At 40.0% G+C, this 27,992-nt stretch overlaps 2 protein-coding genes and 1 long non-coding RNA gene across 18 annotated transcripts; 1 reads left to right on the plus strand and 2 right to left on the minus strand.

Annotated features, from left to right (window-relative positions):
* Positions 1–17: 17 nt before the first annotated feature.
* Positions 18–10,039, minus strand: pcsk1nl (proprotein convertase subtilisin/kexin type 1 inhibitor, like). Its single transcript, XM_076275853.1, has 3 exons — positions 9,910–10,039; positions 2,472–3,004; positions 18–2,183 (listed from the first exon to the last, which is right to left on the minus strand). The coding sequence occupies exons 1-3, from the start codon at positions 9,988–9,990 to the stop codon at positions 1,778–1,780; spliced, it is 1,020 nt and encodes a 339-aa protein (XP_076131968.1). The 5' UTR covers positions 9,991–10,039; the 3' UTR covers positions 18–1,777.
* An 894-nt stretch (positions 10,040–10,933) lies between these two features.
* LOC143114439 (uncharacterized) lies at positions 10,934–20,872 on the minus strand. Of its 16 annotated transcripts, XM_076276030.1 has the most exons (21): positions 20,716–20,869; positions 19,690–19,806; positions 19,297–19,323; positions 18,855–18,887; positions 17,834–17,866; positions 17,439–17,558; positions 17,160–17,186; positions 16,769–16,789; positions 16,630–16,656; positions 16,300–16,326; positions 15,826–15,854; positions 15,437–15,461; positions 14,966–14,992; positions 14,575–14,601; positions 14,104–14,130; positions 13,734–13,760; positions 13,096–13,122; positions 12,650–12,676; positions 12,143–12,430; positions 11,933–12,040; positions 10,934–11,510 (listed from the first exon to the last, which is right to left on the minus strand). In XM_076276030.1, the coding sequence occupies exons 1-21, from the start codon at positions 20,792–20,794 to the stop codon at positions 11,461–11,463; spliced, it is 1,173 nt and encodes a 390-aa protein (XP_076132145.1). In that variant the 5' UTR covers positions 20,795–20,869; the 3' UTR covers positions 10,934–11,460. The 16 variants fall into 16 exon arrangements, with proteins under 16 accessions (XP_076132145.1, XP_076132148.1, XP_076132147.1 ...); XM_076276033.1 differs by lacking the exon at positions 17,834–17,866 and having other exon boundaries at positions 20,716–20,872; XM_076276032.1 differs by lacking the exon at positions 13,734–13,760 and having other exon boundaries at positions 20,716–20,871.
* Positions 20,873–24,760: 3,888 nt separating this feature from the next.
* Positions 24,761–27,930, plus strand: LOC143114325 (uncharacterized). Its single transcript, XR_012984890.1, has 6 exons — positions 24,761–24,946; positions 25,537–25,658; positions 25,874–26,032; positions 26,248–26,352; positions 26,480–26,623; positions 26,820–27,930. It is a non-coding gene; the product is annotated as an uncharacterized LOC143114325 (long non-coding RNA).
* Positions 27,931–27,992: the final 62 nt, after the last annotated feature.

Below are 27,992 nucleotides of genomic sequence, written 5' to 3' on the forward strand. Positions count from 1 at the left end.
TTCATATTGATTGCCTGCAAAAAAGGATATTGTGAATTATACAAACTATATTTTTGCAGAAACCTTTAAGCTAAAAGTTCAGTGAATTTACACTGAATTTATTATAACCTTCACCAATCCTGCTGTAGGACAAGTGTGCAGATATGTATTTTTGTATCAGTTTTTAGACTACACAAATATCGAACAAAGCCACATTAAGAGGAGACAGCAAAAATTGATCTACAGATATTGATCAATGAACTCAAGATTCGTGGGCAAGACGAGATATTTCTAGAGGTTGCACATCCAGTGAGGGGAGAAGCACTGACATTTTTTTTTATTTTATATATTTTTTTAGCTGAGGCCATTTGGGCAAGCTGGCATTACGGTAGCAAGTCAGGATAGAGTAGACGTGTGTTGCACGCATCAAGCGGGATATATGTAAGCCCATACCCTTTAGCCAAAGAGATGAGAGAAGGAAAAATGCAAAAGGAATTCACTGCCTGCATTAGACATGTTTTAGACAGCTGTTCTGTTGTCAAAGATACATTTGGTGTGATCATTTTGAGTCTTTGCTCTGACGTCCATTATAATCTTTGTGCTCACCTTAACTGTGAATATGTAGATCTTGTGCCTGCCAACTAAGATGTCTATGCCTTCATCTCTTAGTACAAGACCATTAGACTATTTTAGACTGTGGGAGTACAAGACCATTAGACTATTTTAGGGAGTCAAAAGTTGGAAACTTGTCGATGTCTTTATTGTGTTAACTCAATAACTTTACTGTTTGTGTACTGTTTGAGGAAAATTCTCCTCTTTAAAATCTAAGTGCCAATTGTGTTATATCTGCACTGTAAACAATAAATATGTTTCTGTGATATGAATTTGTCAAAAATCACTGTTCTTGGAGTGAAACTGTAAGCACAATGTAATAACCACAATCCAAGACAGGAAAATGGACAAGCACGTATTAGTCTGGTACCAGAGCAAGTGTTATTAGGAAGTAGTAGGAAGTGTAATATGTCTGAAGTGCTGTCGAACCTAACTGTGTGTGTGTGTGTTGGTGGGTGGGTGGGGGTGGAGAATCGAATTGGAATTGCATTGCCATTTTGAGCCCTCTCAGCTGTGGTCACCACACCACTGACGTGCACAGGCTGTGGTAGACGCTGTAGGAGGGTTCCTTCCTGCTGTGAGCATCACTCACACAAGAAGACCCACATAAGAACAGCTATGTTATACACTTTCAAGTTCCTTGTATTGTAATGACTTAATCATTTAAGATATTTTGGTGCCATGAATTTTTAAACTGGTTTCGGAGGCAATCATTATAATTTCATGGATTCTAGAACAGAAACGTCTTACTAAAAAGGAGAATGCAACTGTGTCATCATCACATTAACTTGCCAGAAAAGCAAAGAGACAAAACCAACAAAGTGTGACCGGACATTACGGCCAGTTATATTGAAATCATTTCACACCAACCAACCAATACACTGCTGGGATGTTGACAAAAGAACTCAAGAAGCTCGGTAAAACCCAATAAAGCTATTTCATTCCCTCCTCCACCCTGGAGGGCTGTTGCTTTTGAACAAACAAAGCTTCATAAATACATTTATATACGGTGCACCTCAGCAGGTTATGACATTAATGTTGCATTTAGTGTGCAGGAGAACTGTTTGCTGTGGAGAGATGCTGCATAAAATGGACGAACATGGAGGCTGGCAAAACATATTCTCTCTTTCTGGTCTCTGTCTGTCTGTCTGTCTGCCTGTCTGTCTGTCTGTCTGTCTGTCTGTCTCTACTGGGGTAGATACTGCAGGATGTGTTGGGCAAGCAGGTTGGGGTCGTAGGCAAGGGAGCGGCGTTTGCGGCTGTGTTTCGCCGGTTGGGGCTCCACATCGATGCGCTTCATCCTCTGAAGGCCAACGATTTGGGAGGTCATTCTGTGCTGCCCCACGTCTCCCCCCAAGGCGGCAGCCTCCTCGTCCTCATCCCCGAGTCGCTTCACCCGGAGCAGCGACACCTGGTCAGAGTTCTGGGGAGGCGGAAGGGAGTCAAGGGAGCGGCGGGAGCGTCTGAGCGTGGGGCCGCTGCGACTCGCTGCAGCAGCGACTGCGTCCACGTCTCGCTTCGCCCGACGTCCCCCTGAAGGACTGGGGGAGCTGCCCGGGGAGAGGCTCGACAGGATTTTCTCCACCATGTATCTATACAACAGAGCCAACAGACCAGTAATGAATTACAACATGCTCTTACGCAGAGGAAGATCCTATATGTATGCCCTGCATTGGACACAATTTGTTGGTTTTACTATGCATTCTTCAAAATAACACCTGGGATAGGTACAGAATATCTGCATATACATATATATTTATATTTGTTTTGATTAGTCTTGCAGACCAAAATCCCTTAATACCATACGTACTCCATATTCAGGCCATTACAGCTGCTCTCATCTGTGATGTGGTGGCCTGTGTGAGCTTGCGTGTCATTACCTGAGGACCTCTTGGTCTCTGTCCTGCTCTCTCTGCTCTGGGATCCTATTGGCTGCCTCCTGTTGCAGTCTCTCCTGCCTGTAGCGGTTCAGCAGGGCCTGGGTGAGCTGGGGGTCCAGGAGATCCTGCCAGGCTCCCTGCGCCTGCGGCTTGGCCATGCTCACGCCTGGCTCGGTATCATCGTAGTCAGGCGGGTAGGGCCCCTGGAAGTCCCCGGCGTCCTCTGCGTCCTCCTGGGCACCCTGGCTGTTGGCGTCGATTTGGCTCAGGAGGCGCATGATGCCGGCCAGGTAGGCTGCCTCCTGGTCCCGCCTCTGGTCACTCTCCACCAATTGCTGAAGAGCCTGGCTCAGGCCTTTTGCCTTCCAGGCGTCCGGTTGGTTGTAGAGGTCGCTGGCGCGTACCTTCATCTCAACGCCCGGCGAGTATGACATCATCTGAGCTTCGTAGGGGAGTGAGTCGCGGAGGTCCCGTCGGACGCGCATCATTCCGCCATCGAAGTTTCGTCCACGTCCATGAGCTGCAGACAATGGCTGAGAGAGAGGAAAACAACAAATTAACTGCAACTATAGAAGAATGAAGAGGCAAAAAATGTGATATCACAGAACAAAAGTGCTTCACTAATCTATATAAAAGAGATACATCAGGTGACAGCTCCTGGCAATCACTGGCTTTTATGAGTCAGTAATCTCCTGTACATTGTGCCTATTAATGAAGATAAAATGATGCACTCAATCTTTGTAAACACCAAAAAGAATTAATGTGTGTATATATATACACTTCAATCATGTAAATGAGCTCCACCAAAGTGTTTCACCTACATCAGCAAATGTCTTATCGGACATGGAGGTCAAACTCAAGAAATCATCACAATAATGTTACAAAAAAAGTAAAATGCAAAAATGTGGTATTTCAATGACTAAAATGGCTGGAGGTCATAAAAGAGATTAGACTCTTTATTAGCCTATATTTTTTAAAGGGACGTAGAAGCTGCTTGGCTCAGACTCAGAGGGAGAGAGGTTGCTCCAGTCTCCCCACCTGCAAAAGCCAAAGCTTCCTCTACTTCCTTTAGACATGAATTCTTAGAAAGCTGTGATTCACATCTAATGACCTCAGCATTTGTGCGCATCAGGAGGTCATTCATTCATGACTCAGATTCTACTCTCAACCACACACTTGCTCTTGATTAGATGTATTCAGAGATGAAGTATGTTTTATGTCGCCCCTCAGAGCTACATTGAATCGTCCTTCAGCAGAATTTTACAGTTGAGTGGAAGCTTTCCTATTATTGCCACAGCCAAAGACATGAATTCATGTTGTACAATAACCACCCTTTCAAGTGGAATGGATTTACAATTCCTTTGTAAATCCAATCCACTAATACTGCAGCTACATGTATCACTGATCAAGATTACTAATATTATCAGTAAATGCTTATCTAGTCTGGGCCCTTGACCATCGCAAGTGAGAGATTGCATGCTGCAGTTCGTCAGTGCCTCCCATGAGATTGTGACGACTAAACTCCATTCCCATCTTCCTCAGCAGTGCTAAGCTCGGGGTCTTTTTGTAAATCACTTCCACAGATTGCAAGAAAGTGTGAAGATTGCTCATATTTTATGGGATACAACTTCATGGCCATTAGCACAGCACCTTCCCAAAAGCTTATATAACTATGCCAGTGACGAAGGAAACAGGTAGACAAACTAAACAAGATATAGCTGTCAAAATTCTACATTTTAATAGAAGTACTTTGCATAAGTAACTACTTGTATGTAGTACTGTCAGCTGGATTTCTTGTGCCATCACGCACCACTAGAGAAAGAATAAGCACCTGTTCCATGTTAATTAAAACCTCCATTTAAGTAATTACTAAAGTCAGGAGTAGGTAATTATGCTCAGAAGGCTCTATCAATTGCATCCCCCATTAGGTCATTTAGAGAATGCGTCATTCAAGTGACACTGGACAGACTCTTTGTCAGTATTTGTGCTCCCTTATAAGTCATTACTCAGTTTATTATGTATTGCTGGACTTTAAACAGCTCGGCTATATGATAACAGATAAATCAGATCAGAATGATGTCAAATGGAAGGGGGGAGCTGCGGCAGCACCATCTCACATTTGAGTTTGATTCTGACCTCATTTCCAGCCCATCTCTCTCTCCTACTCTCTTCCCGTCTCTCTCACTAGTGTCTTATCGACATATAGGCAAAAAGCCCCAAAAATATCCTTAAAAAAAGATGTAAAATGGACATTGCGTTATTTGTTAATTTTTTGTTGTGACAGTGAACTAATTATTTGGGAAATGCACTTGCTCAGGGCTAAAACTGCTCCAACACTTATAGATCTTTCCTCTCGAACCGGAGGATACACTAATTTCTGAGATTCCACCCGTAGCTCAAGTCAACACAACCACATTCTTCTGTGCTTCCTTTAAGTCCCTAACCTAAGTCACAAACTCTATACACTTTTTTTCTGGCCCTGGAACTGAAACCTGACTCAAGCGGTTCCGATGGTGACTCTGCAGGTGCCTGAAAAGTGCTTATCTGTGTTCTTCTGTGTGAGTGATGAAGGAGCCGAACAATGGTGGCTGGCTGAGCGGTGAGTGATCTCTACCGTGAATGATCCCCACAGCAACGAGCTGCTCCATTCTAATCTCCCGCAGCCGCCTGATTGAGAGCCTTGTCATTTTAATCAAGGCTGGTATTAATAATACTGTTCTCTCTCTCTCTCTCTCTCTCTCTCTAGTGCTTCTGGCTTGTTCTGGTTTTCTGTCATTCTCCTTGCTCCATTTCTCTCACAGCTGAGTGACTCAGTCTTACTTTGTGTGTGTGTGTGTGTGAGCGTTTGTGTGTGTGTGTGTGTGTGTGTGTGTGTGTGTGTGTGTGCGAGTGCATGTGAGTGCGTGTGTATGTGTGTGTGTGTGAGTGCGTGTGAGTGTGTGTGTGTGTGTAAGTGTGTGCTTCTGGGTGTGCTTCTGGTGTCAGCGCTGATGATGTGTGTGCCATCCCTCACGGGGCACTGTCAAAAACAAGTGCACACGCTCACGTCTTCCGCACATACATCACTGCTGCCCACGTCTGCTTTTCACATCCTGTCTTGTCAGAGAACACCAGCAGTGGCACAGGCGCTCTGCCCTCACCCACTGGAGGACTCAGGACAAAGGCAAGGCCACCGCAGACCAGCTGCACCGTCACTGTGTTTGGAACATCCACTCAATCCCAACATGGTCAACTATATAGTGACTGTATGCTGGTTATTCCCCATATAGTGCACTATAGTGACTGTATGCTGGTTATTCCCCATATAGTGCACTATAGCGACTAACTGTATGCTGGTTATTCCCCATATAGTGCACTATAGTGACTAACTGTATGCTGGTTATTCCCCATATAATGCACTATGTAGTGAATAGCTGTATGGTGGTTATTCCCCATATAATGCACTATAGTGACTAACTGTATGCTGGTTATTCCCCATATAATGCACTATGTAGTGAATAGCTGTATGGTGGTTATTTCCCATATAATGCACTATGTAGTGAATAGCTGTATGCTGGTTATTCCCCATATAATGCACTATGTAGTGAATAGCTGTATGGTGGTTATTCCCCATATAATGCACTATAGTGACTAACTGTATGCTGGTTATTCCCCATATAATGCACTATGTAGTGAATAGCTGTATGGTGGTTATTTCCCATATAATGCACTATGTAGTGAATAGCTGTATGCTGGTTATTCCCCATATAATGCACTATGTAGTGAATAGCTGTATGGTGGTTATTCCCCATATAATGCACTATAGTGACTAACTGTATGCTGGTTATTCCCCATATAATGCATGTAGTGAATAGCTGTATGGTGGTTATTCTAAAATGGTGGATGTTCTGAACAAAGGGTGCAAGAATGGATCCAGAGAACTGACTGCAGTACAGATTTGCTAGATGCTTAAGTGTCCCTAGTTGGAAATGAAACCCCTTATTTTCCCAGTCATACTGCCTCAGCATTAGAGAAACAGTTGGTGTTCAATTTGCAAAATTTGCAATTTGCACAGAGAAACGTATGGTGGCGTGGGACTTATAGCTACCTGCCCTGAATGTATTAGTATAATGTGATTTTCTTAACATGGCAAGAGGCAGCATAACTTTGTGTGGTCCCTATGATGTCTGGGGAGCCGAGTTAGAGGGTGAGTATTTCAGTGCCTCTAAAAACACACAGAGAGAAAGATAGAGAGATAGAGATGAAGAAGCAGAATAAGTGTCTACGAAAGACAGACCAAAGGCACAAAGGACAGACAGGCAGATGTGTTGTTATAACCATTAGAGCAGAAAGAATGAAGGAAAAGAGAACTCTCAACTTAAGTCGACTTGTGCAGTCCCAGAAATCCGTATCCCAGTAACTCAGACACATTATCCCCCCTGGCTACTTTTAGTGATTAGACTCCACTAATGACGTTAATGGGAAAGAAGAGTTGTGGCCACTGACAATGGGCCTGGAGCTCTGCGTTTTATCACCCACTGTGAGTTTGATCTCAATCAAGTACTGTACTTTGGCAAATGCCTTTTAGTGGAGACTGCTTTTGGAGGATCAGGTTACACAAAAAAGCATTAATATCCTAAGGCTCTGAAAACCTTATAATGTGGAGGCATCTCATACGTAACATGGCCAAGGGGCATGGTCTACATTTGCTCAAATTACCATGGTGACATGCTGTGTGTGTGTTCTGAAATGCATGTCGACTGGCTCAAACAGTATAGCAACATCAATAAAAAATATTCCCGCTCAAGGGAGCTTTCAGTATGTCTCGCAGCCTATGTCAGTATGTTCGCAGCGGCGCGTACTCAAGTGCACTCTGGGAATACTCTATTTCTGAAGCGCTGTGACGCATTGTGCTCGGCCTGAGTCGTCCTCCATCTGATTTGTGGCTGAGACTTTGGCAGGCAGCATCCATCAATAATGAATCTGTGTGTGACGTCTGTAAGGTGAAGGAGGTGCACTCCTTGCGAGGGGTTGGGTTGGGGTGGGGGTAGGGATGGGTATGTGTGTGTGTGTGTGTGTGTGTCTGTGTGCATGCGTAGTGACTCAGAAGCCTGGTGAGTCACTGTGGTGCACAATGACGTTCGCACAGCTCCGTAGTGGGTCGGCGTGCGTCGTTAAGCAGTAAACGAAGAAAGAGAGGATGTTGTGTGGGTTGCTCTGGATCTTTTCCATTTGTTCAAGGGATATGTTCATAGTAAGGGCTTGTTGTATATTGATAAAAGAAGATTTGTTTGAGGATGTTGGTCTATATTATGAGAATGATCTGCCTTTCCCTTTTTAGATTATTTTAAGTGTGTCTGCAGCTAATCACCATCCAATTTTTAAATTCATTTGTTACTTCCTGCTGGAATGAAATGATCCCTTTTGCATTAGACTGTAATAGATGAATTACTGCAGTAGTTTTCATACTATGTTATATGTTATAGTTCTTTTTATATTGCAGGATAAATAAAATATACTGTGTAGTTTCTGAACAAAATGGGTATACTAATGTGCATACTAATGTAGAACCTAAAATGATTTCGTTTCATCATGTTGCCATTGAGATAAATCTATGTATCATTGTGTTACATTGTTTATAGCTCCTGTCATTGTGAACTGGAGGATATGTGAGGTGAGGTGTGTGTGCGTGCGTGCGTGCGTGCGTGTGCGTGCGTGCTGCATGCGTGTGAGTGCACCTGTGTGTGCGTGTGAGTGCACCTGTGTGTGTTTGTGTACACACATACGCACAAATTTACTGGGAGGAAATGGTTTGTGCATATGCCCACTGAAAGCAGTTGCCATGGCAGCATGCCTCTCCCACTGCAAACCAACATGTTCTGTGAAAATTAGATTTCCCAGACCGCTTTACTGATTCCATTTAACCCTGTATTGTGAAGCCTTTAAAATACTTCTTTCTCTTTGAAAAGAGGGGCTTCACAACCTTTGTCTCTATCCATGTTATATGTCTGTGCAAATACAAAAACAATTCCAGTGTCCATTTGGAGCTGTCCGTGGTACTTATCTGTAGGCTGGTTTGTTAACTTGCTGCATTGAGCTTGCTAGAGTTACAATAACACTAGATTTTTATTAAATTAGATTAGTGGAATACACTAAATTATTTAATTTTATTTAACTAGATTAGTGGAATACATACAGTATGAACTTCCAACAGAAATGTGTTTATGACCTTGTAAAATGTCAGCATTTAATTCTGTGAAAATTTTATCAAGGTCAATAATAAAACCCTACACAATATATTCTGTTTCGTGCCTCTCCACATTTTTCAGGCCATGATTATAATGATGCATTAATCAACATTCACAAATGAAACCTTACATCTGAATATATAATGCTATGATATCGGCTAGATTCAAAACTCCAGTTTAACCTATACGCTTAATGTCAGATTAAATGTCAGAAACAGATGGTCCATGCAAGGGAACGGCAGCATCCTGAAGGTTGTGGGTTAGAACAGACATAGCTCCAGGGCCCCAGAAGACTACAGTCCTTCTTTCTGAATATTTCAAACTCTCTGAATGTAACTCCAGACCAGTGACAATGACAGATGGAAGAGCAAAGTTGTTTTGACTGTTTATGCATCACATACACCTCTATGCACTATTTGTAATACAGAGATAGCTGCATTTTGCATTTTGTATAACAATTTAGTGGAGTGAAGCATTGGTTAAAAAATGTAATATTATTCTATGTACCACTACCCACCCAAAGACACACATACTCCAAAAAAACAACAACGAAAAAACACACACACAATGTTTGATCTATCATTTTAAAGTGATCTATTATGACAGGATGGATTTGTGACATCAGATTACTGAGATAATTTAGATAGAAGACTATTCAATTATTTGTCTACAATCTGAGCCTGTAATTACTGACCGACTCTCTGTAGATCATTTGCTGTTGCTTGGCAATAAAGGACATAGCTGGGTCTGTGTTTGTGTCTCCCTACCTCCCTTACCACCACTCAGCCATCTCTTAGATATCCATCTGTCTGAAAACACCCAGCATGATACCTATAATTAGATTTGAACAGACTGGCTAGAGGAAATATCACCTCCCTTACAAGAGCCTTGACTATCCCATCTAAACATATACTTGGATGACACTTTCAGTTTTTAATGAATTCAACTAAAAAGACTATTCCTGGACAGGGAAATAGCAATGTCCCCAGCAACATTTGCGCTTTCAGATTGAAATGATGACTCATTACAGGCTAGCTGGAGGGTATCCACATTAAATCATGCAACAAATGGGTCTGTGATCCCCCTTCACATGTCTGGGCTCGGTTTGTTTTTCCTTACAGTTGCCTAACCCCCCCTCAGTCCTGTTTTATGAGATGGCAGCTGTAAAAATGTGGACAGATGCCCACGTTGTCGCTGCGCTTTTCTCTTACCTTTGCTCTCAGCGCTGGCGAGTGGAGCAGAACGAGAGAGAAGAGGAGGAGGAGAAGAGTGCTGGATAGAGGGCCCGACATCCTGGAGGAGAGAATGAGGCTGCCCCAACACGCAGAGAAACACGGCCACTGAGACACGGCAGGGAGACCGAGAGATCCAGAACGAGGGAGGGAGGGAGGGAGAGGGGGAGGGAGGGAGGAGTCTTCTTGTCACAGCCAAAGGGGAGGGATGTAAGGCATTGTGAACATGACAAGAGAGGAGCAGCCTGGAGGAGGAGGAAGGGAGAGCCGAGAGGTGATGCACTAACGTGGTTAATTTCATCACGGAGGCGTGGGCTAAGAAACACAAATATAAACTGAAGCTCTAAACCTCAAGCTGCATGCATGACAGGAAATGGGCTTTGAATTGAACTCAAGACAAAGTTGATCAACTGCAGTGACATTTTCCTTATGCACAATACAATTATGCACAATAAATTGTAGACAGTTCAAATAAGAGTTGAAGCAAGATAAATTATTGTGATTATACAGAAAACAGAATGATGATCTGACCATGGCAAAGAGTCAGTCTCTTAGGCCATCCACATGAGGACATATTGTACTCTAGTGTAGCTATACTGACAGCAGGGATTATAATGGCTGCAATAGTTGATAATAATGATCATCATTGCCCCTAATCGCCCACTTCTGTAACTCATCCTGTTTACTGTTGCAGTTATTAACTCAGCACTGAACTAAAATACTGCGCTAATATTCACTTTGCACAAACATTCTGTCAAAATGCAGTCTTGTGTCATCAGATCTGCTTATCTGATGCTGACGAATGAACCACCAAACCTTCCACTTAGAGGGCACTGTTACAACATGTTATCAGTTCTCACACAGGCTGATGGACATACATAATCTAGTAGCCAGCCATTATATATGAAATATTATTAAGGAGATAATATTCAAAATATCATCACAGGAAAAGCAGAGGGTACAAATGCACAAGTGTACAAAAGGAAAAAATAGTTGATAAATATATGTTGTATGCAAGAATTTATTTGATAAACTGACATAAATCAACACTAGACATCTAAAAGGTTCAACTTATTATCATTATTATTATTATTATTATCATTATTATTATTAGGTGGTAAAGCTGAATTATGTAAAATCACATTTCATTATCTCATTATTTAAATCAATTACTACATTTTTAAAACACACATGAGCAGAATCATGGCCATGCAAACAAGTTGTAGGCCTATCATTATACTCTTTCATTCACTTGTAAGTATATGCGATATATTCTGTACGATATGAGTACAACATGAAAAATACGTAATGCTAATCAGTGGCATTTAATTTAGTGATAGAATATTTTAGCTCACTTGCATCCTACATGCACCTGGCCCAGGCATATCATCATGATCTTGTTTCATTGCCCTAATGGATATGTATAATGTATGTGTATTTAAAAATGGGATTAAAAGATGAAGCGCTAAACAATTCTTAATCATTTATATGTAAGAATATAGAAAAAAAAACTAAGCGTGTTTTAAAGGATCACACTTTTACAGTGTCTTTGCAGAATGTCAGGTTGTTCCGTTGTTTCTCTGAGAAAAAAACAGGAATGATTATTGTACTGTATTGGACAGTATTAAATTGAACTGTAAACAATACCAGCATAGTGTTCATTCAAAACTGTTATAAACAAGATGTAGGTAATAAGTCTTTTCTACGTAATTAGACTATTATGTTTATACTTATACTTATATTTACCATTTGCTGTAAGTGCATGTTGTGTGTGATGTCTGTATGCTACTGAGACCCCCTGAATTTCCCCTTGGGGATCAATAAAGTATTTATCTATCTATCTATCTATCTATTACTTATTACTAACGCATGATCCTACATGCCTGATGTTTACAAAGTAGACCCTAATGAACTTATCCATGAAATACACACATCAGTATGGCATGATGACACAGACCCATCCCTGCCTGTGACTCTCACATAGGCTACTGCAGCAACCTACCTATGTGTATCTTCCACAGTGTCACCATGGTCACTACAGAAATCATGATGATGAGCATGAACCCTAGGAATCCTGCATAGACCTCGTAGGACGGAGACATCTGTGTGCCTAAGAATGGTAGAGTGTGAGCACATTAATATCTCCATCTTTAGACGGATGCCAATGGGGCTCATTAACTCTTCTGCAGAATGCTACTGTATTTACACTCACCAGAAGTGTCCGTACGCTTACGGAAGGTGAACACATCGCTCAGAAGAGTTCTGCTGGGTAGTTCCTCAACACATGTGAATAAAGCAGGTGAAGACACAATGATCTTGAAGAGGCGTTCTGTTCCACTGCTGAAGTCGGGGTATTGCAGGGTGTAGCTTCTCTTTTCCATCATCACTTTCAGCTGCAGTCGGTTTTGACGAACAGTAACACGGTGTTGACAGGAAACTATGACTTCGTCCACATGGCTATCCTCAAGTCTGTACACTCTAATCAGTGGGTTTGGGACATCTGAAAAAAAATAGACCATGTATATGATCAGCAGAGGGGGAGAACTGGGTCCTGGGTCCTGTGTGTGTGTGTGTGTGTGTTTGTGTGCGTGCATGCGTGTCTGCTTACATATATTAAAAACTACAGGCCCAATTGACTTCAAATTTAGAATGATAAAGATGATAGGATAAAGCTACTGTAGAAGGTCACCATATACAAACTGATTAAAAACACACAAACCTGCATCTGTAGTGTATGATGGTTGAGCTGTGTGGAACAAAACCAAAAAGTCATATCTTCAATGGCATAAAAAAGTCAGAAACCGTCTTTGATGCCCTATAGTCTTATACCAGGTTGGACATTGAGCATATGATTAGGATGTACATTCTATTGTTTTAAATTGTATGGGTAGAGTGTGTTTTTGACAAAGACAGGCAATTGCAAATGTTTTTTCTCACTGCATGTATGCATAAAGAGAGGCAATGTGGTGCAACTGACTACAGACATTCGGGTCCAAGTGCCCATGGGCACCCAGGCCGAGTGATCCCACCCCATCTCTCTCTCTCTTTCACACACACACACACACTTCCTGTCAGTGTCTTCACTATCCTATTATAATAAAGGCAAAAAGTCCCACAAATACACACAAAAAAGTATGTATAATATAAGCTGATATATAAACCTACTGGGTCTCATCCAGTACCTCCTTGGACCTGAAATATAGAAAATGTAATTAATTTGGAATAGTCTTGGACTTAGTATTTTAATATAATATAAGACAATGAGAAAAGAAAAGTGCAACAGTGCTTGCGCCACGGTAGCCTACATCCAATTTATTGATTTTCAAAAATGTATTGATTTAACTGATGTTTACTGAAATGTCAGTTCATCAATAAATTAAATGTACCATGGAGCAAACAGTGTTGCGCTTTTCTTTTCTCATTCTCTTGGTTTCGCAAAATAGCTGCACATGCAGTATAATGTATCAAGGTGGGCAGGTTCCTCTGTATCTTTTAAAGATTTATTTAGGATGAATGATGTAGGATGTAGGAAATGCAGGAAATGTAATTAAAACACCCGGAGAAGTATAACACAGAACTGATATATTTGCTTATAGCTTATTCTTTTACACAAAATTACCACTGTAGGTGCCTGTAGCTTTAGCTGCTGGCTGCAGCAAGTCAAGCTAGGTAAAACTGATTGTTTTTGTTTTTTACTCTGTGACCACGAGAAACAGAAATCTATGTGAAAAATGGCCAGAATTATCCTTTAATGGTGTACAAATGTGGGATGCAGTCCATTTAGTTTAGATTTAGTCACATACTTTGGGTTGCCCAGTCATATCTTGAAGCTGAAATAAAGAAAAGACCAAATTCACAAAAATATAGATTATCAGAACATTTTTACTGTCATGAGAGAACTGATGAAGTGTAAAGAAATTTCAAATGATTCTCAAAAAGGAATATGTATAAAGCGGTCCTGTAACTATAATATAAGACACTGAGAAAAAAAACACAACAGTGCTGGCTCCACAGTAGCCACGGTAACTGATGTTTACTGAAATGTCAGTTCATCAATAAATTGGATGTAACATGGAGCAAGCAGTTCCACAGAGAAAGATCTCACAAATGTTTTTTCCATACTGGATGTATGTATAAAGAGTATTTATAACATAAGATGATAAATGAACCTACTGGGTCTCATCCAGTACCTCCTCGGACCTGAAATATAGACATTTAAAATTATTTTTGAATGAGAATTACATCTAATATATTTTAAACTCATTTTAAAAAGTTAAAGAATTCCGGAGATTTTTCACATCTCTGTTTCTTGAGGTCACCGAGTACCTTAGGTATGGAAAAAAAATCGATAGTTGGTTCTACCCAGCTTGATTTTCTGCAGCCAACAGCTATAGAGCTACCAGGCAGCTACAGTGCTACACTGTGGGGGCATGTTTGAGCCTCCATGTTCATGCCCCCAGAGTGTACCACTGTAGGTGCCTGTAGCTTTAGCTGCTGCAAGTCGAGCTAGGTAAAACTGATTGTTTTCGTTTTTTACTCGGTGACCACGAGAAACAGAAATCTATGTGAAAAATGGCCAGAATTATCCTTTAATGGTGTACAAATGTGGGATGCAGTCCATTTAGTTTAGATTTAGTCACATACTTTGGGTTGCCCAGTCATATCTTAAAGCTGAAATAAAGAAAAGACCAAATTCACAAAAAATATAGATTATCAGAAGAATTTTACTGTCATGAAAGAACTGATGAAGTGTAAAGAAATTTCAAATATATGATTATCAAAAAGGAATATGTATAAAGTGGTCCTGTAACTATAATATAAGACACTGAGAAAAGAAAATCGCAACAGTGCTTGCTCCACGGTAGCCCATATCCAATTTATTGATTAACTGATGTTTACTGAAATGTCAGTTCATTAATTAATTGGATGTACCATGGAGCAAGCAGTTCTATAGAGAAAGATCACACAAATGTTTTCTCCATACTGGATGTATGTATAACGAGTATTTATAACATAAGATGATAAATGAACCTACTGGGTCTCATCCAGTACCTCCTCGGACCTGAAATATAGACATTTAAAATTATTTTTGAATGAGAATTACATCTAATATATTTTAAACTCATTTTAAAAAGTTAAAGAATTCCGGAGATTTTTCACATCTCTGTTTCTTGAGGTCACCGAGTACCTTAGGTATGGAAAAGAAATCGATAGTCGGTTCTACCCAGCTTGATTTTCTGCAGCCAACAGCTATAGAGCTACCAGGCAGCTACAGTGCTACACTGTGGGGGCATGTTTGAGCCTCCATGTTCATGCCCCCAGAGTGTACCACTGTAGGTGCCTGTAGCTTTAGCTGCTGCAAGTCGAGCTAGGTAAAACTGATTGTCTTCATTTTTTACTCAGTGACCACGAGAAACAGAAATCTATGTGAAAAATGGCCAGAATTCTCCTTTAATGGTGTACAAATGTGAGATGCAGTCCATTTAGTTTAGATTTAATCACATACTTTGGGTTGCCCAGTCATATCTTGAAGCTGAAATAAAGAAAAGACCAAATTCACAAAAAATATAGATTATCAGAAGAATTTTACTGTCATGAAAGAACTGATGAAGTGTAAAGAAATTTCAAATATATGATTATCAAAAAGGAATATGTATAAAGTGGTCCTGTAACTATAATATAAGACACTGAGAAAAGAAAATCGCAACAGTGTTTGCTCCACGGTAGCCCATATCCAATTTATTGATTAACTGATGTTTACTGAAATGTCAGTTCATTAATTAATTGGATGTACCATGGAGCAAGCAGTTCTATAGAGAAAGATCACACAAATGTTTTCTCCATACTGGATGTATGTATAAAGAGTATTTATAACATAAGATGATAAATTAACCTAGTGGGTCTCATCCAGTACCTCCTCGGACCTGAAATATAGACATTTACAATTATTTTTGAATGAGGATTACATCTAATATATTTTAAACTCATTTTAAAAAGTTAAAGAATTCCGGAGATTTTTCACATCTCTGTTTCTTGAGGTCACCGAGTACCTTAGGTATGGAAAATAAATCGATAGTCGGTTCTACCCAGCTTGATTTTCTGCAGCCAACAGCTATAGAGCTACCAGGCAGCTACAGTGCTACACTGTGGGGGCATGTTTGAGCCTCCATGTTCATGCCCCCAGAGTCTACCACTGTAGGTGCCTGTAGCTTTAGCTGCTGGCTGCAGCAAGTCGAGCTAGGTAAAACTGATTGTTTTCGTTTTTTACTCGGTGACCACGAGAAACAGAAATCTATGTGAAAAATAGCCAGAATTCTCCTTCAATGGTGTACAAATGTGGGATGCAGTCCATGTGATTCAGTCACATACTTTGGGTTACCCAGTCATATCTTGAAGCTGAAATAAAGAAAAGACCAAATTCACAAAAAATATAGATAATCAGAACATTTTTACTGTCATGAGAGAACTGATGAAGTGTAAAGAAATGTTGTCCTGTAATTATAATATAAGACAATGAGAAAAGAAAAACACAACAGTGCTTGCTCCACGGTAGCTGATGTTTACTGAAATGTGAGTTCATCAATAAATTGGATGTACCATGGAGCATGGAGTTCTATAGAGAAAGATCTCACAAATGTTTTTCCATACTGGATGTATGTAAAAAGAGTATTTATAACATAAGCTGATAAATCAACCTACTGGGTCTCATCCAGTACTTCCTTGGACCTGAAATATAGACATTTAAAATTATTTTGAATAATGGCCTTGGACCAAATATTTTAAAGATTTATTTAGGTTGAATGATGTGAGATGCAGGAAATGTGATGGAGTTAAATACTTGGGGTTGTCCTGTCATATCCTAGAGTTGAGATAAAGAACCATCAAGACATGGACAGAGTTTGACAAATGTTCCAGACATTAGATCCCAAAGAAATATGAAATAGGATAATCAAAATGAACAATAGACAAGAAAACTGTGGAACTGTTATATAACAGCAATATGGTTGTCATGGTTGTGGCATTGGTACAGGATATACACATGGCTGGGGTCACCTGCGACACTCAGCCTCTGGCCTCTTGCCTATGGCCGCACCACAGCCGTGGGGATATCCCTTACCAGCCCCACTCTCATTTGTGCCATATTGCTTAACTCTTAAATGGGGAGGGACAGGGAACAATTTTTAGTTGGCTAAAGGAAGACTATGCATAAAGTACAACTATCAACCTACTTGGTCTCATCCTGCCCCGCGGTCCATCTGAAACAAAGAGAGAAATCATTTAATTTCAGTTCTCCATTAAATATTTTGAATGAAACATGTGAAATATAAAAGTGAGACGCAGGCAATGCAATTAACATGCTCTGTATCTGTATGTGTTCTGTCTTTTGTCCTGTATGAAATAACTACTTTGGCAGTACAAGTGCCTATTTGTCATGAACATATCACAAGAGCTAGGAAGAGAGAGAGAAATAAAAAAAAAACATGTTGAAGAGAAAAGTTTAAACTCACAGCAGTTACTCTCGTCACTTCCGTCAGAGCAGTCAGGACGACCTCCATCACAGACATAATGTTGGGGAATGCAGCTTCCGTCCCCACACTGATGCTGGTTATAATTGCAGGCAGCTTGGGCTAGTAAAGGTTAGAGAGGTCAAAGGTCAGACTAGATTCACAAAATGGAAATGTGTATAAAAAGATTTTACAAGGGTAACACAATTTTAGAAATAGATTTCAGCAATGTTACAGTCTATGGTCTTAACAGCTTCAAACTGGACAGAATATGCCCAGTAAGGTGCATTCTGTCTATAGCATTTCCAACTTCACTGATTGACTTCCTTGATGGTGCTTAGATTCGTAGGTGCTAACAAGAACACAAATTGTGTCTCAAGCATTCAAAATCAACCTACTGGGTGTCATCGACATTGAGTTCCATCGTGGATCTGAAATATAGAGACAATTTAGTTCTTACAGAACTGTCCTAGGTTGAATGTTTTGAATTTATACCGATCAAAAGTTTGGGGTCACTTAGAAATTTCCATTATAGACAGATTACCAGCTGAGATCAGTTGCATTGTTTTTTTGTTTTTTTTTAATCAGGGCAGCAGTTTTTAGATTACATTATGTGCTTACATAATTGCAAAAGGGTTTTCCAATGTTTTCTCAGTTACTGCCCTATCATCGCCTATTACTGTCTCCCTACCTGGATTCCTGGCCCGTACAGCCTAGCGACCCATCACCCACCTATGACAACTCTGCCCAGATTCCTGGCCCGTATTGCCTACCCACCACATGCCCTTTGACAACTCCTTTCCCCTGGACAATTCCAACGCTGGACTATTTGAATTTTCTGACACTATATTAGGATTAATGCATTATCATACCAGATATGTAATCACCCCACCTCTTGTAACTTTCACCTCAGGTGGCTTTAAACACCATGTCCTATTCTCTACACCTGACTACCATATGCATTTGTCATGTATACAGACCTTACTGTCCTGTATTTGACCCTAGGCAGATGGGTCAGGCCCTTGAGTCGTGGATCTGCTCAAGGTTTCTTCCTACTGTATATGTATCTCCAATTCTAGGGAGTTTTTCCTCGCCCCTGTTACCCATGGGCCTTCTTTTCTTTTCTTTTCTTTCTCTAATTGTCTACACTCTGTAAAGCGCCATGATACAAGTGGAATGTTTTGGCGCTCTATAAGCACAATTAAATTGAAATTGGGATTAGTAAACAGAATGTTCCTTTGGAACATTGGATGAATGGTTGCTGATAATGGGCAATGTAGATATTGGATTAAAGATCAGCCATTTCTTTCTACAGCAGTCAAGTTTCCAACTTCACTGATTGACTTCCTTGATGGTGCTTAGATTCGTAGGCACTAACAAGTACACAAATTGTGTCTCAAGCATAAAAAATCAACCTACTGGGTGTCATCGACATCGAGTTCCATTGTGGATCTGAAATATAGAGACAATTTAGTTCTTACAGAACTGTCCTAGGTTGAATGTTTTGAATATATTTATACCAATCAAAAGTTTGGGGTCACTTAGAAATTTCCATTATAGACAGATTACCAGCTGAGATCAGTTGCATTGTTTTTAAAAAAAAAAATCAGGGCAGCAGTTTTCAGATTACATTATGTGCTTACATACTTGCAAAAGGGTTTTCCAATGTTTTCTCAGTTAGCCTTTTAAAATATCAGATTAGTAAACAGAATGTGCCTTTAGAACATTGGATGAATGGTTGCTGATAATAGGCAATGTAGATATTGCATTAAAGATCAGCCATTTCTTTCTACAGCAGTCGAGAACCCTTTCACAATTATCAAAGTATAATGGTGCACAAACGTGAAATTCAGTCACATACTTTGGGTTACCCTGTCATATCCTGCAGCTGAAATAAAGAAAAGACCAAATTCACAATAAATATACATTATTAGAACAATTTTACTGTCATGAGAGAATTAAAATTTCAAATATATGATTCTCAAAAAGGAATATGTATATAAATGGGGAGAGACAAGGAACAATTTTCAGTTGGCTAAAAGAAGACTATGCATAAAGTACAACTATCAACCAAGCATATGAATTTGAATTTGGACAGGGTATAGAGAAGGAGGGAAAGAGATAGTATAAACTTGGCATTGTTTTTAACAAGTTCCATTATGAACTAGTATATTTATTAAAGCGGTTTTATTCCTAAGAAGAGTGCCTTGGCATCCCACATGTTTTTATAAAAACTGACTAAGTGTACACTCACAGCAATTCCTCTCGTCACTCCAGTCCATGCAGTCTGGGTCTCCATCACAGACCCAGTCTCGTTGTATGCATTGTCCGTTTCCACACTGATACTTGCCATAACGGCAGGCGGCATTTGCTGAGAGATGTCAGAGGTCAAAGAGAATTCACGCCAGATCTTTGTTAAGCAAGAACAATCTTTATTTCATAATAGGTCATCTAAAACAAAACTTTTCAACACTGGGCAACATTGGACATTTTGTTTATATGCCCACAGCTTGGCCAAACATCAAAATAGCAAACCTATTCATAATCAAGCCTAAGTAATCTGTCTCCCTTAACAGGGGAGAGAGAGGTTTTGAGTTAGGGTTGTGAGTGTCCGAGTCACTGGGCCAGTTTCTCAAATTAAGAGACCCTAAATAAAGATTAACACAGAGGTGTAAACCAGCTGATTCTACTTGGTACAGCTACTCGGTCAGATGAGCTAATAAGTGAAATCACCTGTGATACCTGCCATATTTTCAACATATTCTCACTGTGTGTTCACTGTGTGCTGAGTGTGTTTCACTAATTCATGGATTGGGATAAATGCAGAGACCAAATTTCCCTAACGGGATCAAAAGAGTATATATACTTTTACTTATACAACAGCTTGAGATGTGTATGTTCAAGTGTGGTTTGCTGCATCCATTTTAGTGTGTTTCTACCCAAATGTGTTTGTGTTAGTGCCAAAATCGGGCAAGTTAATCACAACTTTAAAACGCTAAAGCTCCAAAACTCTAAGCTATGTTAACTTGCCAAGTAGTATATTTTGCTGACATCACATGACAACATCATGGTAAATGCTGTTTTGACATTTTCATAGTAGAACAAAACTTTACAGTGAACAGCCTGAGCTGATAGTGATAACACAACTAGTTCATTCACTTAATCACAGATAATCAAGATGAATTTAAAAATGCCTTTCAAGCTACCTAATGAACAAACTTTGACATTGCAAATTAATCAGAAAAGCAGACATAGCTTTCTGACTGAAAGTAGTACCTACCTGTTTCAGCCCAAATCAACAGCAAACAGGTGGCATAAATCTTCATTCTTTCTTTCTGTATGTATGTATGTAAAAACATAGGTCCCTCCGTCTCACCACTCTATCCAGCCAGAAGAAAAAAGAGACCTGAAAGTATGCAGTGCTTGTGAATTCTCAGTGTAATAAACATTTTCAGAGTGCTTCCTCTTTCACTTCTCTCACATTACCTTCCATACTTTTTCATACTCTACTTCTCGGGTTCTGTAGTGTTTTGTAGTTGCCAATATAGCTTTCAATACACTGTCGGAGTGAGTTGTAACAAATCCACAAACTAAAGATTTGTCACTTTTAAAATGAAGGAGAAGCTGAAACAATGAGCAATGAATTGTTATTGATATTGTTTTCCACTGTATTTTCCATTGTTTTCCACTTGTATTTAAATATGTTATGCTACCCCTTTATGAAAAAAACAAGTTGTAGGCTGGGTTGGGGGTTGGTCTGATAGACGGGCCAATGATGAGGGACTGACAAGTTTTTTGAATAAAAGAGCGCCACAGGTAGAGGAGGAAGGTGGGAGAAAATTGAGACAGGTTACCTGGAAAGACGCTGTTATTTTTCCCCAATTGTATTTTTGGAATTATTATTTTTGTTGGACAACAGGGACTGTTTTTGGAGCGCAAGCAAAACCGTGATCATCTTTTTTCACTTTATATGGATTAAACGCATCTGACTGGGCATTTTCCTGAATATCATAAACTTCTCCTCAAACAAGGCTGCGGTGAGGCAAAGACTTTCTTTTTTTTTATTTCTTTATTTCTGAAGCAAGGTGCCTCACACGGACTGAAGTTGTAAGAGACTGATTATTTTTTGTTCCTCGTTGAACTGGGCCTAAATTGTTTGCTGTGATTGTTTGTTGGGATGCAGGGAAGAAGCCGGCTGTGGGAGGGGAGGGTGGTTTAAAAGCTGTTTTTGACTGAAAGGGGGGATTATTTGTTAAATGTTTATAGTGATAATACACGGTGAACGAAAATATTGAGGTATTGGTATTCATTCCACCATTGATTAAGAAGTGCTGGGTGTTTGTTGCGCCGCCATGCGCATCATATGTTGATAAAGGAACCGCGAATCCGATTGAGCGTTATGTAATAAAACTTATCATAAAGGACGAGGGGAACATTACAGAGTATGCATATAGTATATAGAGTCAGAACACTGAAAAGGGACAGTCTGTTTTGCTTTGTTGTGTTCTGTTTGTAAACTTTTTTTTGTTTGTTCTCCCTCTTAATCCCAGATTGGATGACCTGTGCTTGCTTTGACTTTTTGGGCTTGTGATTGAGAGCAATAAATCCCGGTGGAAATAATTTTTCACCGGATAGGTTAGGCATGAACTTCTGACGGATAGGTTAGGCATGGCGACAGTCTTGTTTGACAGGTAGCATTTGAATGCACCTGTCTGAAACTTTCACTGTCCACCTGTTTCAGACAATGGGAGCTGGTGACCTTGATCCAAAAACATACAGCCAAACAAGGCAAGAAATTATTAACCGAGAACAATATCAACATTTTAGAATGGCAGAGCCAGAGTCCAGACCTCAATCCATCAAAAAAGTGTGCACAAGGCCAGAGTGATAGCAAATAATAATTTCTGACGCAAAACCCGGATTGCTGTTAAGGATTGCTTGTCTCACAAGCGAACACACACACGAATAGACACATAAAACACACTCACAAGCGAAAACACACACACACACACAGAGCATACCAAAAGCAGTGCACACATGCACACACTCATTTACATACACAAAAGTTGCAAGAGTAGGGGATGGAGTAGGAGGTGGAGACAAAACATCCAGTAAGAAGAGCAAACAAGTGAACAGTACTGTATGTAACCCGTGTACAATGCGTGACCTGCAAACACCGTGTAAACCCCTGAACTTTGTGTAAACTTAAGGTGAAAAGTTTGTACCCTTGGCAGCAACAGTGCTGACTCGCAAAAGAAATGACCGAACAACAATCCATTCATAGCAGCACCTGTAGGTTTGGGGTAGCCAAGTGTTGTGTCAGCATTTAGAAAGGGTATAAATAGACTATTGTTCGTGAATGCCTTCTCGAGATACAGTCTGGGTTTATTGCTGTTGGTATAGCTACAATTTCACAATACTTAGACATAACAATGTGTCAGCTCAATGTGGAGTCTTTTAGTGGTAGAAGATTTAGCTCATGACTTCAACAAAAAAATTCACAGATAAAACTTGGCTTATGTGTGTGTGGTGTTTACTCATGTGATAATACATTTTCACTTCTCATTTGGCAAAACAGACACTTATTGTTCAATCACCACGCCTTTGTGGTTGTAAATGAGAAGAATGTGAAATGTGAAAAGTTCAACATGTAACTAATATTCTATGAACATGTCGGAAACCCTACTCTCTCCTGCATAAAAGTGATTGGGTAAGACTTTCTAGGAACCCAATATTCATTAAGGGGCTGCCGTGGCCTACTGGTTAGTGCTTCGGACTTGTAAGTGGAGGGTTGCCGGTTCGACCAGTAGGAACGGCTGAAGTGCCCTTGAGCAAGGCACCTAACCCCTCACTGCTCCCTGAGCGCCGTTGTAGCAGGCAGCTAACTGCGCCGGGATTAGTGTGTGCTTCACCTCACTGTGTGTTCACTGTAATCAATACATAAATAAATTGATTAGATACAATCTAGACAGAAGAACTTCGGAAAACCTGAAAGCATGAGAGAGTGAGTGAGAGAAAAGGGGAAGGAATGACCGAGACGAAGAGGGAGAAAGAATGGAAGAGCAGGGGACCCAAGGACCCCTAGACTCAGGAGAGCAGTAGGCCAGCAGGACAAGAGGAGCAGGTGGAGCACTCTCAGGTGTTTGGTTTTATACCCTATAACCCATTCATGCATTTGGCACTAGGCAATCCCTTGAGGCCCTAACACTCTACCCCCATTAATCTAGCCTGGAAAATCCACACCCTGAGATTAAGGGTCTGGCAAAGAGCAATGTAATAGCCCAACTCGAGGGGCGGCAACAAGCATGCATTTAAAAATCTCACTGCACGCAATTGGATAACACTAGACCATGTTTACTCTGAATGATTTCGGACTTCAAAGCAATCGGATAACACTACGACCAATGTGTACTGTCCTCCAACGTTGCAGCGCTGTCTTCATCAGTTTAGCTGGTTTCCCGAAATGCAGGGGGAAAAAGTAACGTGCATCATTGCTCTTTGCCAGAGTGTCTCGCGAGAACTCTGGATTTCCAGGGTACCATTAATCCAGGCCCAGCAGAGATGACATGGAACTAATTGGGCTATAAAACTATGACACATATTTCAGACATATTTCAGCCCACATAACACGGATCAATTAGAGACCAAACACAAATATTTTACATGAATACTGAATCAGATGATCAAAGGATGCAGGAGATATAATTAGCAGCTCTATGGTCAGGGTTTGGGTGCCGGATATACTGTAATCAGTGCATGGATGCAAACAGTTCAACTTGGGAAGCTGTGGTGTGACTTGCCTTTTGGCCCCCCGAGCAAATAATGGCATTATCTACTCATCTGGATAATCATTCTCAGAGTGGATTTTGTCTTGCACCCATATATAAACCATACCACTTTACATTGTCTGTGATGGTGCCTTATGTGTGTTTATTGTTGCTATAATTTGAATAGTTCTTCTACTGTAGATAGATGGCTTCAAACTCATTTTGATGCTACACTGACTTATAATATAGAGAATGTCATCTCTGACACTGCTGATGCACGCCCCAAATGACTTGTATTACACTAACGTTGTTCTAGAAATATATTTCTGTCAAGACGCAATATGACATTGGGGTATAAATACCTATTCTTCTATTGTGTTGTTTTATTGTCTACCCTTATGTCCTTATGGAAAAATTCTAGAACTGACATGATTAACAGGGATTTGCATAATCATAACCTGAAATCCAATTGTTCAAAGACAAGTAAGTGTCTTTCATTTCTAATGTGCTATTTTAGATGTTTTAAACACAGGCTGTCTCCATGTCCGTTAAAAACACCCATTCTTAAAACATAAGAGTGAAGTGTTGACACAGGATATGTAAGCTGCAATGGGTCTGCTTTTCCTTCTGCTTTGAACATGGCATGTTGCTTCATATGTTCTTTGTCAAAAGATTAAAATCTCTCCACAATCAGAGTCTGCAAAAAAATCTGCAGCTGTTACATTCGTTGGAGTACTGCTATATGTGAGTACACCCAATTTTGATTTATCTGTATTTAGTGATATCATTAAACATATCAGCACTCAATTGAGGACTTCCATTTTCTGTATGTATATTCCTCTCATATATTGTGCAAAGATGAGTAAGGATTGGTCACTTTAAGTAAGCTCCAGGCAAGGGGATTAAAGGGACACCAAGCAAGCCTGATGCTTTTTCTCTACGAAACTCCCCCTCGCTCGGTCTGAAGCTCTTTTCCTTTTCTTTGCATCTTCCGTCAAGGGTTTTCGGCGGGTACGATACACTGAACTTGCAAGCAGGATATTCTTCCTACAGGCAGTAGGGGCGGGCGAGAGAGTCTTCATTCGCCCTGTGATGAGTCATTTAACCATATACCGACTTACGAAGATGAGTAATTAACACGAAAACGTTGCCTGGTGTCCCTTTAAAATCGATGCCTATAAAAGGGTTTCCCATTTAATCATAAGGGTGCCTCTTGTGTACTGCATATGTTCATGACCTGTGGATCAATCTAACAATCACACAGAGATCAGTTAAAACATTTTCCTCCCATCTGAAATAAATGTGTCTCTGAAGAATTTATTGTCATTTTTCAGTTTAGTCTTTGACAGCAAAGTTGCTCTAATAAAACATGGCAGAGCTAGCAGGAACACAGAGTGTGGATGTGACCATCAATTACTTGAAGACACGTAAAGGAATGACTATGGCAGGTGAAATAGTAAGTCCAAAAGCCTTTAAAAACAACAGTAGGGCATACTTTATGGAGAACTTTTCCCTTTTAACTTGGATAACCAACTTAATCACTGACAGTTAGATTACTCACTGTTAGTTTAATTCCCAACGAAGCCATACAGCTTTGTTTCTTGACATTGCACAGAACTGTCACAATGATGGCATGCTGATACAAAATATTATTTGTTTTTAAATATTCAGGCTCTCTGTTTATTTTCCATCATTGGCAAAACTGTTCCTGTGAATTTGGGTTGCTACATCATTGTACCCATTGCTGAGATGGTGTTGGGGATTTTCATGCTAATTGTCTTTACAATGGGATTGGAAAAGACTTCCTTTGAGGTCCACTGGCTTTTTTGTGTAAGTCTTTCAGACTATATGCACTCTTAAAAAATAAATAAAATGAATAAAAGCATTACTCACTAACCATATAAATAAATAGATACAAAAACAAACAAACAAACAAATAACCAACCATGTGTGAATTAAAAGTTTGATTCATGCAAGTCAAGTCCCTGGTTCAGGCCCTCAAAAGGCCTACATACTGTATGTATGTTTTGGTGTTTGCCCTTCAGGACCTCCTCAGAGTTGTCACAGGGTCAGTCTTACTGTTGATCACCTCCATTAGATGTTTCGTCATCCTGATTACCAGCTCAGTTATGATGCTCTTAATGGGAGAGGTAAGTGAGGCGCGGGCAGTTGGTACAAGTGGAGACAGAGATACTTTGATTAAAATCAGATGTGACACAAAATTATGAAAAGTTACTGTACTGTTGGTGAAACTCACTCACATTCAATACCTTTCAGGTCTTTGCATTATGTGCTGGATGCTTGTTTGGTTATGATGCGTTCTTAGTTTATTCTACAATAAAGAATAAAAATACATCCACAACTGGCCAGGATCCATCTGACCAATATCCATCTGGACAAGATGAACAGTCCTAATCTCAGGTAGGCCTACATATGCTGTGATCTATACCTAGCTTTCCATCTTGATATTGCTATTAGCATTCCATCCTGATGTCATACATATTATATTAAAAGGGCGTTCGTCACACTGATTAGGCATTTTAACCTGAATCATTTAATGGGTCAGCTGAAAATCATTCTCCAAGCATTTGACATATTTCTAATATCATTTCTACAGGGCATGTTTGTCTTGAAGATGGCACAACCAAGATATGAGGACAGAACCACAACAAAAATTTTTATTGGATGATTAAAAGTCTTAAATCTTCTTTTTAAAAAAAATCAATTAATATCAATTAATCAATTGAGAAACATGTGAGGCATGCTCTCTAAAATGTCTGGCATTTTTATATATTATGTCAAGACTGTATTTTACATCCCCTTTTGCACTCTCGGGATATCGGTCTCAGGTCCTGGAAGATCAGTTCAGTTAGGATGTCACTATTTCTCAATGGCGACATTATTCAACCCTGATCGCTCTACTGATCTGAAGGAATGAAATGTCCATATATATTCTCTGTTGTTGTTTCTGACCCTGTTTTGGATATGGCTCAAAGACAAGTGGAAGAAGATGCAAGAAAAATCTTGCAACTGAGTAATAAAATGTCTATATTTCATGTATCACAAATGATATAAAATGTAATTGTTTATTTGCCGTGACATGTTAAAGGTCAGATTATCTCCTGTTTATGCACTGATAATGAACAGCAGTAAATGTACTGTTCAGGAATAGAAACTGTTGAAAGAGAGTTGCCTTTTCAACTCTTCAGTTCTCTCTCTCTCTCTCACCATGGTCTTCTTCTGTTAGTGTGCTATAACTGTGAGGTCATTACTGACTATACAAACCCAACCTTTTTTTGTGTTTACAATAATTGTAATATCTATTGTAATAGTCTGCAAGCAAGCATTTGATATGATTGTATCTTATATTCAGCTAGTCTTTATAGCAGGGAGGAGTGGGACACTAAAATATCACCATGTTATTATTAGGGCTGTGGGGAGGGTCCGCAGGGAGAGAGAGTGTCCAGGCTGCTGGAGGGTGTAACAAAGAACTTATACAAATAGTGATATCATGACTGTAATTGTCCCAATTGTCTTCTGGTATGAATGTAAGAGAATCCATTACAACAGACTAGGCTACTGACCAGAACTGACAGTTTCTTTGGCAAACACTTGTGTGTTGCAACCTACCAATATTACTCAACACTACTGAGAAACACATTTACTAAAGTTGAAAGAGTAACCAAAATGAATCAAACAGTAATTTCTCGGTCAACATAAAACTGCAACAGTCAATTTAATGCCATTTAGACTACATTGACTGTGTCTCAATTGGCATACTTCCGTGAGT

This window comes from Alosa pseudoharengus, unplaced genomic scaffold (genome assembly GCF_046254945.1).
Source record: "Alosa pseudoharengus isolate Yale_2024_CS ecotype anadromous, Long Island Sound unplaced genomic scaffold, YU_APseudo_1.1 YU_APseudo_1.1_scf_9, whole genome shotgun sequence".
Lineage (NCBI taxonomy): Eukaryota > Metazoa > Chordata > Actinopteri > Clupeiformes > Clupeidae > Alosa > Alosa pseudoharengus.